The 13,188-nt window shown below is 50.0% G+C and overlaps 1 protein-coding gene across 5 annotated transcripts in view; it reads left to right on the plus strand.

Moving 5' to 3' along the window:
* The window catches only part of zfh2 (Zn finger homeodomain 2), a 230,132-nt gene that overhangs the window by 23,768 nt on the left and 193,176 nt on the right, over positions 1-13,188 (plus strand). For 4 of the 5 annotated variants that reach the window (XM_065483197.1, XM_065483201.1, XM_065483198.1 and 1 more), the window contains exon 3: positions 146-6,148. In XM_065483197.1, coding sequence (XP_065339269.1) covers positions 146-6,148 — 6,003 coding nt within the window. The remainder of the gene's footprint in view (positions 1-145; positions 6,149-13,188) is intronic. The other variant, XM_065483202.1, reaches the window with a different exon arrangement.

The following is a 13,188-nucleotide window of genomic DNA, read 5'->3' on the forward strand; positions in this document are numbered from 1 at the left end:
TTGTAATTTTATTTCATGCAAAACTCATTTTAGGAGGGGCATTCTCGCAAGGAAAAGGGCGTTGAAATTCGGATAAACTCAGTCTCGCGATTTAGAATTGTAAATAATAATTATTTTAATCACTCGTCGTTCTCTCTGTTCGCAGACCGCAAGCCTAAGGGTGAAAACGACCCGGCCAGCATTCTCAAGTTCAGCCTGGAGCAGACGGAGGCGGAAGAGACGTCGCCCGAGCGCGGCCACAACTGTCCCTTCTGCACTTTCAGCAGCACGAGCGAGATGCGCATCCAGGCGCACGTGTTGGCGCAGCATCCGCAGCAGGCGGCCGCGCAGCAGTCCACGCCGTCGTCGTCGTCCGACAAGGAGTCGACCCCAACCAAAGAGTTCCTCTGCCCGCTGTGCCAGGACGTGTTCAAGGACCGTCCGCTGCTGGAGAAGCACGTGATGCAGATCCACAGCGTCAACGCCGAAGGCCTGCAGCGACTGCTGCTGCTGGTGGACCAGTCGCACTGGCTCAACGCCACGCCCGAGTCCACGTCGTCGACCGACCCGAAACCCATGGAGGTGTCCAAAGACGAGGACGAAGACGAAGAGCCCATGGAGACGGACGAGTTCAAGTGCCAAACGTGCAGCAAGGCGTGCGCCAACCTCGACGAGCTTTGCCAGCATCTGTGCGAGACCGGCCACCTGGAGATGAGGCAAACACCGAACGGCGCCGCCTACCCGTGCGTCAAGCCCCAGTGCGGCCAGATGTTCGCCTCGGCGGCCGCCATGCAGAGCCACTTCAGGGACGCGCACCTCAAGATGGGCTTGGCGCCGGGCATCGCTTCGGTGTCCGAGAAGCACGTCTACAAGTACAGGTGCAACCAGTGCTCGCTGGCGTACAAGACCATGGACAAATTGCAGCAACACTCGCAGTACCACCTCATCAGGGACGCCACCAAGTGCATGCTGTGCTCGCGCAGCTTCAGATCCGTTCTGGCGCTCATCAAGCACGTCGAGACGCACACCGAACTGCCCGAGGAGGAACTGACGCAGACCAAGCAGAAAATGATGAACAACCCCTTGCTGATGGCCAGCCTCGCGGGCGGCGCGGGCGGCCTCGAAGAACTGATCAAGCTGCAGGAGGGCGTCGACGAGGAGGTGGACAGTGGTCAGGAGGAGGACGCCGAGGAGTTCTTCGACGACTACCTCAACTCGCAGGCTTTCGCCGAGGACAACTACAACGATCCGACCCGCAAGTACAAGTGTCACAGGTGCAAGGTGGCTTTCACCAAGCAGTCCTACCTGACCGGCCACAATAAGACCCTGCTGCACCGCAAAGGCGAGAAGCTGAGTTACCCGATGGAGAAGTACCTCGACCCCAACCGGCCGTACAAGTGCGACGTTTGCAAAGAGAGTTTCACGCAGAAGAACATCCTGCTGGTGCACTACAATTCGGTCAGTCACCTGCACAAGCTCAAGCGGGCGATGCAGGACCACAACGCGCAGACGCACAACAACAACAACAATAACGGTCTGCCGAGCGGTGCCGGCAAGGACGAGGATGACAAGAAACCGTACAAATGCAACATCTGCAAGGTCTCCTACAGCCAGGGCTCCACCCTGGACATCCACATGCGCTCGGTGCTGCACCAGACGCGCGCCTCCAAGCTGCAGGAACTGGCTTTGACCGGCCAAATTGATCTCAGCCGTCCTCTGATCGAGCAACCTGACTCCCTGAGCAACCTTAAAGAGTATCCTGACTACAAAAAGCTGTCGGCGGAGTCGCCCAAGCCAGACTCGCCCATCACGAGAGCATCTCCGAACTCGGTGGAGCAGTCGCCGAACTCGTCGTCCAACCAACTGATGTCTCCCTTGAACGAGACCACGTCCTCCGCAAACACCAGCATGCACGCGTGTCCCAAGTGCTCGGCGCACTTTATGTCGTCCGAGCAGCTGCAGCAGCACCAACAGCTGTATTGCGTGTTCAGCGTGGCCAGCCAAATGTTCAACGACGGCTCGCCGATCGGCAACAAGACCCCCAGCCCGGTGCCTCACCCGCTGAATTCCTCCACGCCGCAGCAACTGCTGGAAGAAGGCCAACTGACCAAGATGATCGCGGCGGCCAGGCGGCCGTCGCAGATGTACAAGACCCTGCTCGAGAGCTACGGATTCGACCTGGTCATGCAATTCAACGAGAACACGCAGCGCAGACGCAGAGAACTGATCAAGGAGGAGGAGGAAAAGGCCAAAGAAGCGGCTGCCGCTCAAGAGGAGGCGGAAAAGGAGAAGGCGATGACGCCACCGGCTCCAGAGGTTGTCGTCCCTCAGGAAGAGATCAGCCTTCCGGAGGTGGGCAAGTCGACGTGCCAGCACTGCAAAAAAGAGTTCAGCAGTGTTTGGGTGCTGAAAGCGCACTGCGAAGAAGTGCACAAAGACCTGGTGCCGCACGAGTTCCTCGAGAAGTACGCTCAGCAGTTCAAAAACGAGTACGAGAAGAAGAGCACCGACCGAGCCAGTCCCGACGCCGCCACTCCCGAAAAAGACGAGGAAACCGCTCAGCCGAAAAGCATCGAAGTGACGCCGACCAACGCAAGCACTCCGACCGCGAGCAGCACTCCTGTCTCGAGCACGGACAGCATTCCGAACATGCAGGCCAACATGATGCAGCAAATGAACGAAATGCAGGCGGCGCTGAATGCCATGGCCGCGTCTCAACTGCAGCAGCTGCAATTCAATCCCATGATGATGAGCATGGCCTCCTTGGGAATGGGTCTGCCTCTGGGCATCAACATGAATGCCCTGGCCGCCATGAACCTGCAACCACCCCTCGTGCCCATGATGATGCCACCTCCGTTCGACCCTCTCAGCCCTCTCTTTGACCCGCAGATGCTGGCCAAGCAGCAACAGATGCTCAACCAGCAGCAGTCTCAGCCCAGTCCGTCCCAGATGGCGGCAAACTCGCAGAACTCTGCTCCGCCTCAGCAGCAGCAGAAGAGAGCCAGAACCAGAATCACCGACGAGCAGCTGAAGATCCTGCGCGCCCACTTCGACATCAACAACTCTCCGTCGGAGGAGGCGATCAGCGAGATGGCCAACCAGAGCGGCCTCCCGCCGAAGGTCATCAAACACTGGTTCAGAAACACCTTGTTCAAGGAGCGCCAAAGAAATAAAGACTCTCCGTACAACTTCAACAACCCTCCCTCGACCACCCTGAACCTGGAGGAGTACGAGAAGACAGGAGAGGCCAAGGTGGTGCCCCTTTCGAGCGAGGAGCAGAAGAGCATCCAGCAGCAAGCGCTCCTGGCCTCGTCAAAGAGCAAAAAGCAGCAACCGCAGCCGCAGTCGCAGCCACAGCCACAGTCTCAACAAATCCAAATTCCACCACCACCGCCTCCGCCTCCTCCACTGCTGACTGAAGTCAAGTTGGAGCCGAAAGAGGAGAAGAAGGAGGAGCCTTCCATCAAGGTGGTCGAGCCTTCGATCGAGAGCGATCACCAGCATCCGACCCCGCAGAGCCTGGCGAACTTGATCAATGCGCAACTGGAGATGCCCCAGCCGCCGGTGACCTCTTCGCCGTCCTCCAGCTCGAGCAGCTGCAGCATCACGCCGAGCAACATGCTGCCTCCTCCGAAAATGAGTTTCATGGGCCAGCCGCTCATTCCACCCAGCGTGAGCCCGAGTGGACGCTCGCCGAGCCAGCCCTCCGCCATGGACTGCTTCAACCCTCAGCTCAACCAGAACTCGAACGGCAGCACCTCGTCCGGGGGCTCATCGTCCGGTAAGCGTGCGAATCGCACACGTTTTACAGATTACCAGATCAAGGTGCTGCAAGAGTTTTTCGAGAACAACGCCTACCCCAAGGACGACGACCTGGAGTACCTGTCCAAACTTCTCAGCCTGAGCCCGCGCGTGATCGTGGTCTGGTTTCAGAACGCGCGCCAAAAAGCTCGCAAGGTCTACGAAAATCAGCCACCCGTCGAAGCGCCAACCGACGACGGCACCGGCCGCTTTCAGCGCACGCCAGGACTCAACTACCAGTGCAAAAAGTGTCTTCTGGTCTTCCAGAGGTACTACGAGTTGATCCGCCACCAAAAGACGCACTGCTTCAAGGAGGAGGACGCCAAACGCTCGGCTCAGGCGCAAGCGGCCGCGGCACAAATCGCCGCCGTCATGTCCTCCGAAGACTCCAACTCTTCGGCCGAGCCGTCGCAGGCGTCGAACGCGGCGCCGCTTCCACCGAACCCCTCCATGTTCGCCACCTCGCCAGTGCCACAGTCCCCGGTGCCGTCGGTAGAGTCGCCGTCGCGCAGCACCACCAAGTCACCCTCGGGCAGCGCGGCTCCGGACAGCTATCAGTGCGACAAGTGCAACCTGGTGTTTCCCCGCTTCGATCTTTGGCGCGAACACCAACTGGTGCACCTGATGAACCCTAACCTGTTTCCCTCCTACCCGCCAGACTCGCCGTTCGGCATCCTGCAGCAGCACGCGCTGCACCAACAGCAGCAGCAGAATCAGGCCGCCTCGTCCACGGAAGGCTCCGAGCCGGGCACGCCGACTCCCCTACAACAAAAACGGAAGATGGAGGAGCTGGACGAGGAGCGGGAGGACCATCCGAAGGACAAACGCCTCCGCACCACTATCCTGCCCGAGCAGCTCGACTACCTGTATCAAAAGTACCAGGTCGAGAGCAATCCGAGCAGGAAAATGCTGGAAAACATTGCGCGAGAGGTAGGCCTTAAAAAGAGAGTAGTGCAAGTTTGGTTTCAAAACACGCGTGCCAGGGAGCGCAAGGGTCAGTTCAGGGCGCATGCACAGGTCATCAACAAGCGGTGCCCGTTCTGTCCAGCGCTGTTCAAGGTAAAATCGGCGCTCGAGTCGCACCTGGTGACCAAACACGCCGATCAGTGCACCCGCGGCGAGATCAACATCGACGCGCTGCCCGACGAGGACATCAGCATGTCCGAGGAAGGCGACTCGAAGCCCCCCACCACCCCGCCGATCATGCCACCCATCTTTCCGCCCTTCTGTAACTCTGGCTCGGGTGAAATGGAGAACTCGCTGAAAAAGTACTACGAGGAAAGCATGAAACGCTACATGAGCGAGCTGCAGGCTCACACGAACGCGAGCAAGGAGCAGCAGCAGCAGCAGCAACAACAACCGCAGGAGGTCAAGGTGAAACAGGAGGGTGGCGCTCCGACCGGCACCGGTGAGTCTCCACTCGACCTGAGCAAGCCGGTGGACCTGTCCGGCGGACGACCGCCGCAGATGCGAATGGACTTCGACCCCGAGGCCATGGGCGAGGACAACCAACAGCAGCAGCAGCAGCAACGCAACTATTTAGGTGAGGATTGTGAAAGCTCTGAAAATGAGTTCAATTTTGCCGATGTCAATGACGAATTTCTGAGCCAACCGACCTCGCCGGCATCGAGCACTCAGTCATTTGGCGTCTTTCCCTCTTCTGGTGGTGGTGGTGGCGGTGGTGGTACTGGTGGTGGCACAGGTGGTGGTGGCGGACCGAATAAACGCTTCCGCACGCAAATGTCCAGTTTGCAAGTCAAAGTCATGAAATCGCTCTTTTCCGATTACAAAACGCCCACCATGGCCGAGTGCGAGATGCTGGGCCGCGAGATCGGTTTGCAGAAGCGGGTCGTGCAGGTGTGGTTCCAAAACGCGCGCGCCAAAGAGAAGAAGCACAAATTGTCGCTGCAGAACGCGGGTCTGGCCGTGGACCGGCCGCCGCCCGACGAGTGCCACGTGTGCGGCGGCTTTCAGTACTCGCACAAGTACTCGGTGCAGGACCACATCTTCACCAGGGGCCACATTGATAACCTCAAATTGTGTCTGTCGGCCGAGGCCAACAACTCATCATCTTCTGCTTTTGCCCTTCCTACAGCTCCCTCGCCTCAGCAACAGCAGCAGCAACAACAAGATAAGCAGTCGGCGCCGTCGCTGCAGATGCTGCAGATGGCCGGTCTGGCCGGCCTCTCGCCGCCGGCGCTCACGGCCGCCATCTCGGCCTTCGCCGCGGCCAACAACAACAAGGAGACCAAAGACAAGTCTCCGGAGGAGCTCGCCCTGCTGCAGCAGCTCTACGGCATGGCCGCCGCAGCGCAGGCTTCCGGACAGAACAACCTCTTCCTCCACCCCGGTGTCTTCCCCAATAATGGTGAGTAGAATGCATTTTATTTGCGTAAGATTAAGTATGTAGATATTTTCAATTCTACTTACGTTCCGCTTCCGCGCCTTTTTTTCCTATTTTATGTTTCGTAAAAAACGCGTTTAAAAATCAGAGAGTTTCAATCAACAGATATAAACCGAAATCGTATAGGTTTTTTCTCTCGCGCACAAGTTTTAAAAAGAAATCCCACGAATCTTCTCCTGCAAAGTGGTTGAAAATTGGAAATTCACACCTGTGCCTTGAAAAGAGGCAGCGATTGACACCTTCTGTCCAATCCATTTGCCACCAATTGCCGCCGCGCACTCGTGGGAACGTTTTAATGAAGAAACGCGCTCAGAAATCGTGGACCGCCGCTTCTTTGTCTCTCGAAGGATTTAAATGTAAAAAGAAGAAGAATCGCTTGCTTGCTTCTTTCTTTCTTTTTTCATTCTTTCTTTGGGGCTTGCTCATTCCATCTGGATCTCATTGTGTGTGTCGGGCCGCGAGAGCGATTCCCACAGTAGCTGATGGTGCGCGAGAGAGAGGTGCTGCGATGATAATAACACGGCACACACACACGGACAGAAATCACCAATAAAGCGGCCGTTGATTATTCAGCACCAATTGTTATTGAGAATGTGCTACTGCTATAGCTCCTCGCGCTCAATAGAAGCGAGCAGAACAAAAAAACCTTTCTTAATGGAGAGAATATAATGAAATCTACGGCGTTATTCAGTCTTCAGCCGGAGCCCCATGGGAAACGCGCGCAGTCGTAGGTGCCAAGGTGACGCTCCGAACTAAGTTTATATCCTTAAAAAGTAAAAATTTATTTTTCACACCTCTAGAACGCCGCACACGTTCAAAAATTTTGTATGCGCGCGTCCTGATTTGAATATGCACGCGTGCATATCATTACACTCTATGCTCAAAGTGAAAAAACCCCCGTATGCAAATCGAATTTTTTTGTTATCTCTCCTCTATATTTATTCATCCACGCACCGCGCATTTATCCTTTTTCCATTCAGAGAAAGCAGCCCCTGCGAGATGATATGATGAGGTGTTTACACATGTTGGTCCGTCCGTATGCAAAATAGTGCAGTGGTGTCGCACATTGCAGAGGGAGAGCGGAGTGACGCGTGCATTTTGATATGCAGATGAGCACACGAGGTGCGAAGAACGTGCCTTGTTTGATGCCTGCCACGCTGCTAATTTGCTTTTTTTATCTGCGGCAACACAGCACCATATAAAGAACCAACCACCCCTTGTGAAAAGAGGTTAAAAATTAATTATTAATCTGGTTTTTTTCTCATTTATTTTTTTCCTGATCGAGAGGCCCTGGCGAGGCAGCAATGGCGGCGTCGGCTCTCATTAGCGCCGTAGTGTACCTCGGTGTAATAATAACGACGATGATCATAATATCGCGCGCATATACACAGCAGCATCGGGCTAACGATCCCGCCCCTTTTTCTTGCGTCTTATCCAATCAGCTAGCGCACCCGTTCATTGGTCCTGAGCCGCTACTTCGGGATGCTGTGTGCGAAACGAGCCAAGCAATTTCTTTCTCCTCCTTGTGTTCCCAGCAACGAGCAAGAGCAAGCGAGCGAGCGAGCAACGCGCAGCACCGACGACGACGAACGAGCCAGCCAAGAGCGCTCTCATTTGCACGGCTCGAAACTAATTCCAAGGCGCACCTGAGGACACTCTCCTCGGATCCCCTAATTTTTTTAGTTGCTTTTCAATAAATATATCTGTGAAAAATAACTGATAAATTAAACGAGAGAGCAACGCGGAGCACCGACGACGAGGAACAGCCAACCAAGAGCGTTCTCATTTGCACCGCTCAAAACTCATTCCAAGGCGCACCTGAGGATGCGTTTCCCGAATTTTTTCAAATTATGGATCAAATTGTACGTCCATCATTGTGCCTTTTCAATGAATATATCTGTAAAAAAATAACTGATAAATAAAACGACGCTCGATAATATTGTAAATAAACCACATCAAGCCCCAAAAAACAGACAAGAGGAAAAAACAACTTAAGAGATTTTATTATTTGATCTCTGTGCTGGGTCTTCTGTTGCATGTATCGCAGCTGAAATTCCTGTGCTTTAAAAGACCTTTTGTCGATCATTCACACATTGCTTATGAGGCTGTCCTCTCTACTGATTGTGAGATGAACAAAAGAGCGAAAAATATGAAACCCGCTGCGGCAGCGTTAGTTTCCATCAAAAATCATTATCTCTCGCGTGGCTGCTTCCATCACCTTTGTCGCCCTGTTGTTGCAGCGGAGCCAGGTGTTAAAACTCATCTACGCCTAGTATATATAAAAGAAAAAACGAAAGAAAGACAGACGGGATGCAGCACGGCTGCGCGAATACCATTCACGCATTCCACCGCATTTCTGAAAATGATGATTAATCACCGTTTATTTTTGTATCTTCTCCTCAAACCAAAGTTTTCGAAACTAGTGCGCGTATGCACTGATTAAAAATTCACCCTCAGCAGCCATTCGATGTATATCGCGGGCCGATAAATAATATTGATTGGCTGCATTGTCGATTCCTCTGTTCACCCGGGGGTAGCGAAACAATCCCGTTTGTTAACTAACGTATACCAACCACCCTTTCTTGCCTAACCCCATTACTTTTGTAAATTTCGACGGCAGCCGCCGGCTTGGGAAAAGATAAAAGGCGTCTGCGACACATCTGCGTTGATAAACATAAAAAAGATCACCCCAGTAGCAGCATCCGACGCTGCACCCCCCCCCCTTTATATTGGAGAAAGATAAATCATTAAGAATTGCGATCGGGGACATGGCAGGCGACCCGAGCTAATCAGCCGCACGAAATTACCCGAGAGTTAAAAAATGGATGCGTCATGCGCGGAAAAGAATAAATTAGCAATCAAATTTCTGCGATAATACGGAGAATGCGAGGTCTTTTTGTCAGGCAAATGGAAAAAAGCAGCAGAACAATGGACTTGGCACGGTTCATTGCTCGTTGCTGCGATCATCTGCGTGCGCAATCGGCAAAGGGTGAATACATCGCTTGTTTTGGGGGTGAATGAGAAAAATTGTTTGGTTTTTCACGCATCGCTGCCGCCGGCCATTAGAATGGAAAGCCCCTTTTAATGCCTTTTTTAGCGCGTGTACACCGAATCGGATCGAAACTCGATGCCACAAATTTCAAACTCCTGGTTTTTCCAGGGATTGCAGATTTACCGGGAAAAAATCTTTAATTTGGTGATCCAAATTTTCAATGGAGTTATGGGATGCCCAAATTTCAAATCAATCAATTACAGAGCTTTTTTAGAAGTAAGTTTTTTGGGTCAGTTTTCTTCCCTTGGCTTTTATTGCTTGTTTATTCTCATCAAAAGAAACAAAAACAATTTGTCAAAAATTAAAAAAAGGCACCATTCCTGGAAAAACTACTCAGGAGGTAAAAGCCGGAATGGGTCTTTTACTTATTTCCGAAGCAAAACTGGCGTTAAAAAATACAAAAAGGAAATGGATGCAAACAATGCACGTATATAGAAGATGCTGATACACTGTAGTTTAATGCTCCGCAATAAGAAAAGTGTTTATCGAGCAAACATTTGCCGAATGACGTTTCATTTCGATTATTCTTCCTCTTCGGACGCAAAGCCGTGCGCAATCAAAAGGTTATTGAATTCATTTTTTGCAAAATCCTCGGTCGTGACAGCTGCCGCAGCCGGAGAAATACATGAAATTTTCGGCGCGTGAAAAATTACTCGCCACACTCATTATTTATTTTGCCGAGAAAAACACAAAGGCACGGTTGAACGGCGCGAACGAAATGCACGCGGCGTGCAATAGCCAGCCAGACAATTAGAGAAAAAGGTCGGAAAACCGAATAAAAAATGACTGGCAGAAGGAAATTAAAAAGAGACGATCATTAATCATTGCCAATTTGGTAAACGAGTGCGCGACATCCTTCAAGAGGGGCCGCTTGTTATTGGTGGCGCGCGGCGGCAGACATTATTTTCGGTTGGGCCTCAAACAATGGAAATCTGCTCTTTCCCTCGCGTTTCTCATCAGCCGCGAGGGGAGCGAAATGAAAAGGTGTTGGATTCTGAAGGCGTGAAGAAGGAAAAAGCGAGAGTGTGAACGCGATCCTGCTCAAGCCCTCCCAAAACGAACGAGAATGCAGCAGAAAAATGCGAATCGTATTTCGAAAATTGCACCTTGACAAAACAAAACGCATTCATTTTAATTGGACACTTGGATCCTTTCTCCCGAACTCTAAGGCCTTCAATCAAAATAAAAAATAAGATGAAACTGCGACTAAAATAAATTATTTTGGCCATTTTTCAAGTAAATATGTGGGGAGGTGTGGAGCATAGTTGCTCTGCTGATCCGCAATAAAATCACTTTGAATCTAAATATGCGCATTTTGCCCGATTCTTTGTAATATCCATTAATCTTCAACTTAATTTTGAGTGGGATTAAATTACTTTTATAGGATGAAAAGCTGAGAGTTCGATTTCTAACGAACGTATACTTAAATTAAATTAAAATAAAATAATTTAGCAATGCAATACCCTGATAGATCCACAATTGTACCTTGCAACTGTCCTTTTGAAATTCTATAAATTCAGCTATAACGGCTTGTTGGAACGACTATAATCCTAATCCGGGTTTTGCTATCGCGGTTTCGCGTTTTCAACAGAATCCCACGCTACTCACGCCAGCAACAATCTTACGAAACAATTTATCAGTCCGCCATCAGGGGCTACATTTTCAATGGACGCGTTTATTCCCAAAACGACTATCCATTTTTCTATGGTCACATTTCAAGACCAAATAATAAGTTAAATGTGAATTGAAATAATACAGCTTTACCCAGAAAGACGCTGGTGGTTAACAAATAACATCCTGATCACCTGCGCGGATGCATCAACCCCTGTCAAGGTGCAGCATCCGCAGGCTCCTCAGATGTAGCAAAAGGGGGCAAGGTATTTACAAAAGTTGCATATTGGTCATCGTCCCTGAACGATGCTTAACCTGTCCTTAACAATGAACAAAAGCTCATGCGGTGGGTCAAAGAAATATAAAAGCTGCATCCCAACGGACACGAAGGTGTTTGTTCCGAGCACAATTTTCTGATTGATTTGATGGTTTGGGGATGGGTTTTGACTGAAAAAATACCCAGAGTAAAGTCGCACTTTATAAAAATTACACCAAAGCGAGGCTAAAAAGGGTTATGGCGGCGTGACTGCTGATGAAATTTCGACGGCAGACTTATGAACAATCACAAATCAACGCGGCGAACCAGGAACCAGTATCTGCTCCTCATAAGAAGGTGAAAAAGGGATTTTCTTTTCGGAAGCTTGGTTGAGCCTCAAATCTCACTTTTAACTTATTTATGGCAGGGTTGCATTTGCTTTTAACGAATAGAAGTTCCTTTGGGGAGAGAGGAGAAATAAACTGATTGTTTTGATTAAAATCAATTAAAAACCCGTCAGATTTAATTGTAAATGACGAGTGGCAATTAAATCATAAATTTCAGTTCATGGTGTCTTTTACAATCATATACTCAACAAATATAAAATTTGGTCTTCAATTGACGATCTTCAATGGAGCTAATCTCATCTTCGTACAAAACCGATCCGAGCTTTTAACACCCCATCGATTTATTTAACCGTGGTAGCTGGCCCATTGGCCCATGTTCACGCTACGTACAGCCTCTCGGCCAGGTTGCCTTTATAAACATACGTTTCGCCATAATAAATTTACAATTCACAAAGGAATAACAACAGTAGTTTGGAAACAAATTCACAGCAAGAAAGTACTCACAAAAAATTGGTTTGAACATCGGTTCAAATCACAAATGTACGTGCGCCATTCGTGGCCCGTATTGGCCGTTCCACCCTCAAAGATGAGCTACGTGCTGCACTCGGCCAGGCACGCACTCCTAATCCCAGGCTTAATTAAGCATTCGCTCTTGCCGGGTCACAGACATTCTCTATAGCGAATTACAAATATTTCCAAATAAATCCTTTCTATGGAGAAACATATCAATCATACAAGAAATTAAACGAGTGATTACAATTACTCGTTACCACCCGGTTTCCACCACTGGTTTTTAACGTTTTTTACCACTCAATTTTTACCAATTTCTTGCGCAAGAATTACAAGAAATGAATTTACTCCTTTTTTCTTCTGTGAGAGTCGGAGTGCTCACATTTCCTCCACTGTACAGATATTTCCATTTTGCTGCCGCAATTTCTCCAAAAATTTATTTCTGACAATTTTTCAAGTCGAGGTTATAAGCGAATAATTGAAAAATGCAAGAAATTGGTAAAAATTGAAATAATCGCTTTTTACCAATGCACTGCATTTTTTTAAATGCTGGGTTTTCGCAACCCTGATTCATGGAGATTTGTTACTTATTCATCCAAGAAATCGACTGATGAGCAACAAACACAGTGAAAACCTCAATTTCTTACTGGAAAAATCCCGAGGAGCCTTTATTAATTGCACTCCGGCAATATTAAATGCATGAGTCTGCTGGGTTTGGAAATTCTTGTTAGCAGACCAATAAATCCAATTTGCTCAATACATTCGAAATATAATTGCATTCTGCATATTTGGCTGCGCAAGTGGCTCAATTTGGGCCGAGTAGCAAGAAGTATACCTCTCGGTTTTATGCGCGAGACGCGTTATTTATAATATATTCAATGCTCACTGGCAAGTCGGCGGAAAAAAAAATACGGAGAAAGAAACGGCAGCAGCAGAAAAATAAATAATGGGGCGGCGATCGAAGCCCGTCGTGATACAATTTATTTTTCTCTGATTGTGTTCGTTCGTTCGTTCGTTCGTTTGCATTCCCCTTGAAAAGAGGCCCGGGCCTTGCGCGCGCTGCAATTACGGCCTCTTTCAAATTGCTGCGTTTGACGTGGCGCGTCATTTGGTATTCAGCGTCTTGCGCAAGAGCCATTTGAATTTGTAATCCGCAGCGGCGCGTTTTCGATTTGCAAGAGCGCGATTTCCGATATGGACGGCGCGTCAAGCGCAGATCAGCGCGCAG

Source organism: Cloeon dipterum, chromosome 3 (genome assembly GCF_949628265.1).
Source record: "Cloeon dipterum chromosome 3, ieCloDipt1.1, whole genome shotgun sequence".
In the NCBI taxonomy this organism is placed as follows: domain Eukaryota; kingdom Metazoa; phylum Arthropoda; class Insecta; order Ephemeroptera; family Baetidae; genus Cloeon; species Cloeon dipterum.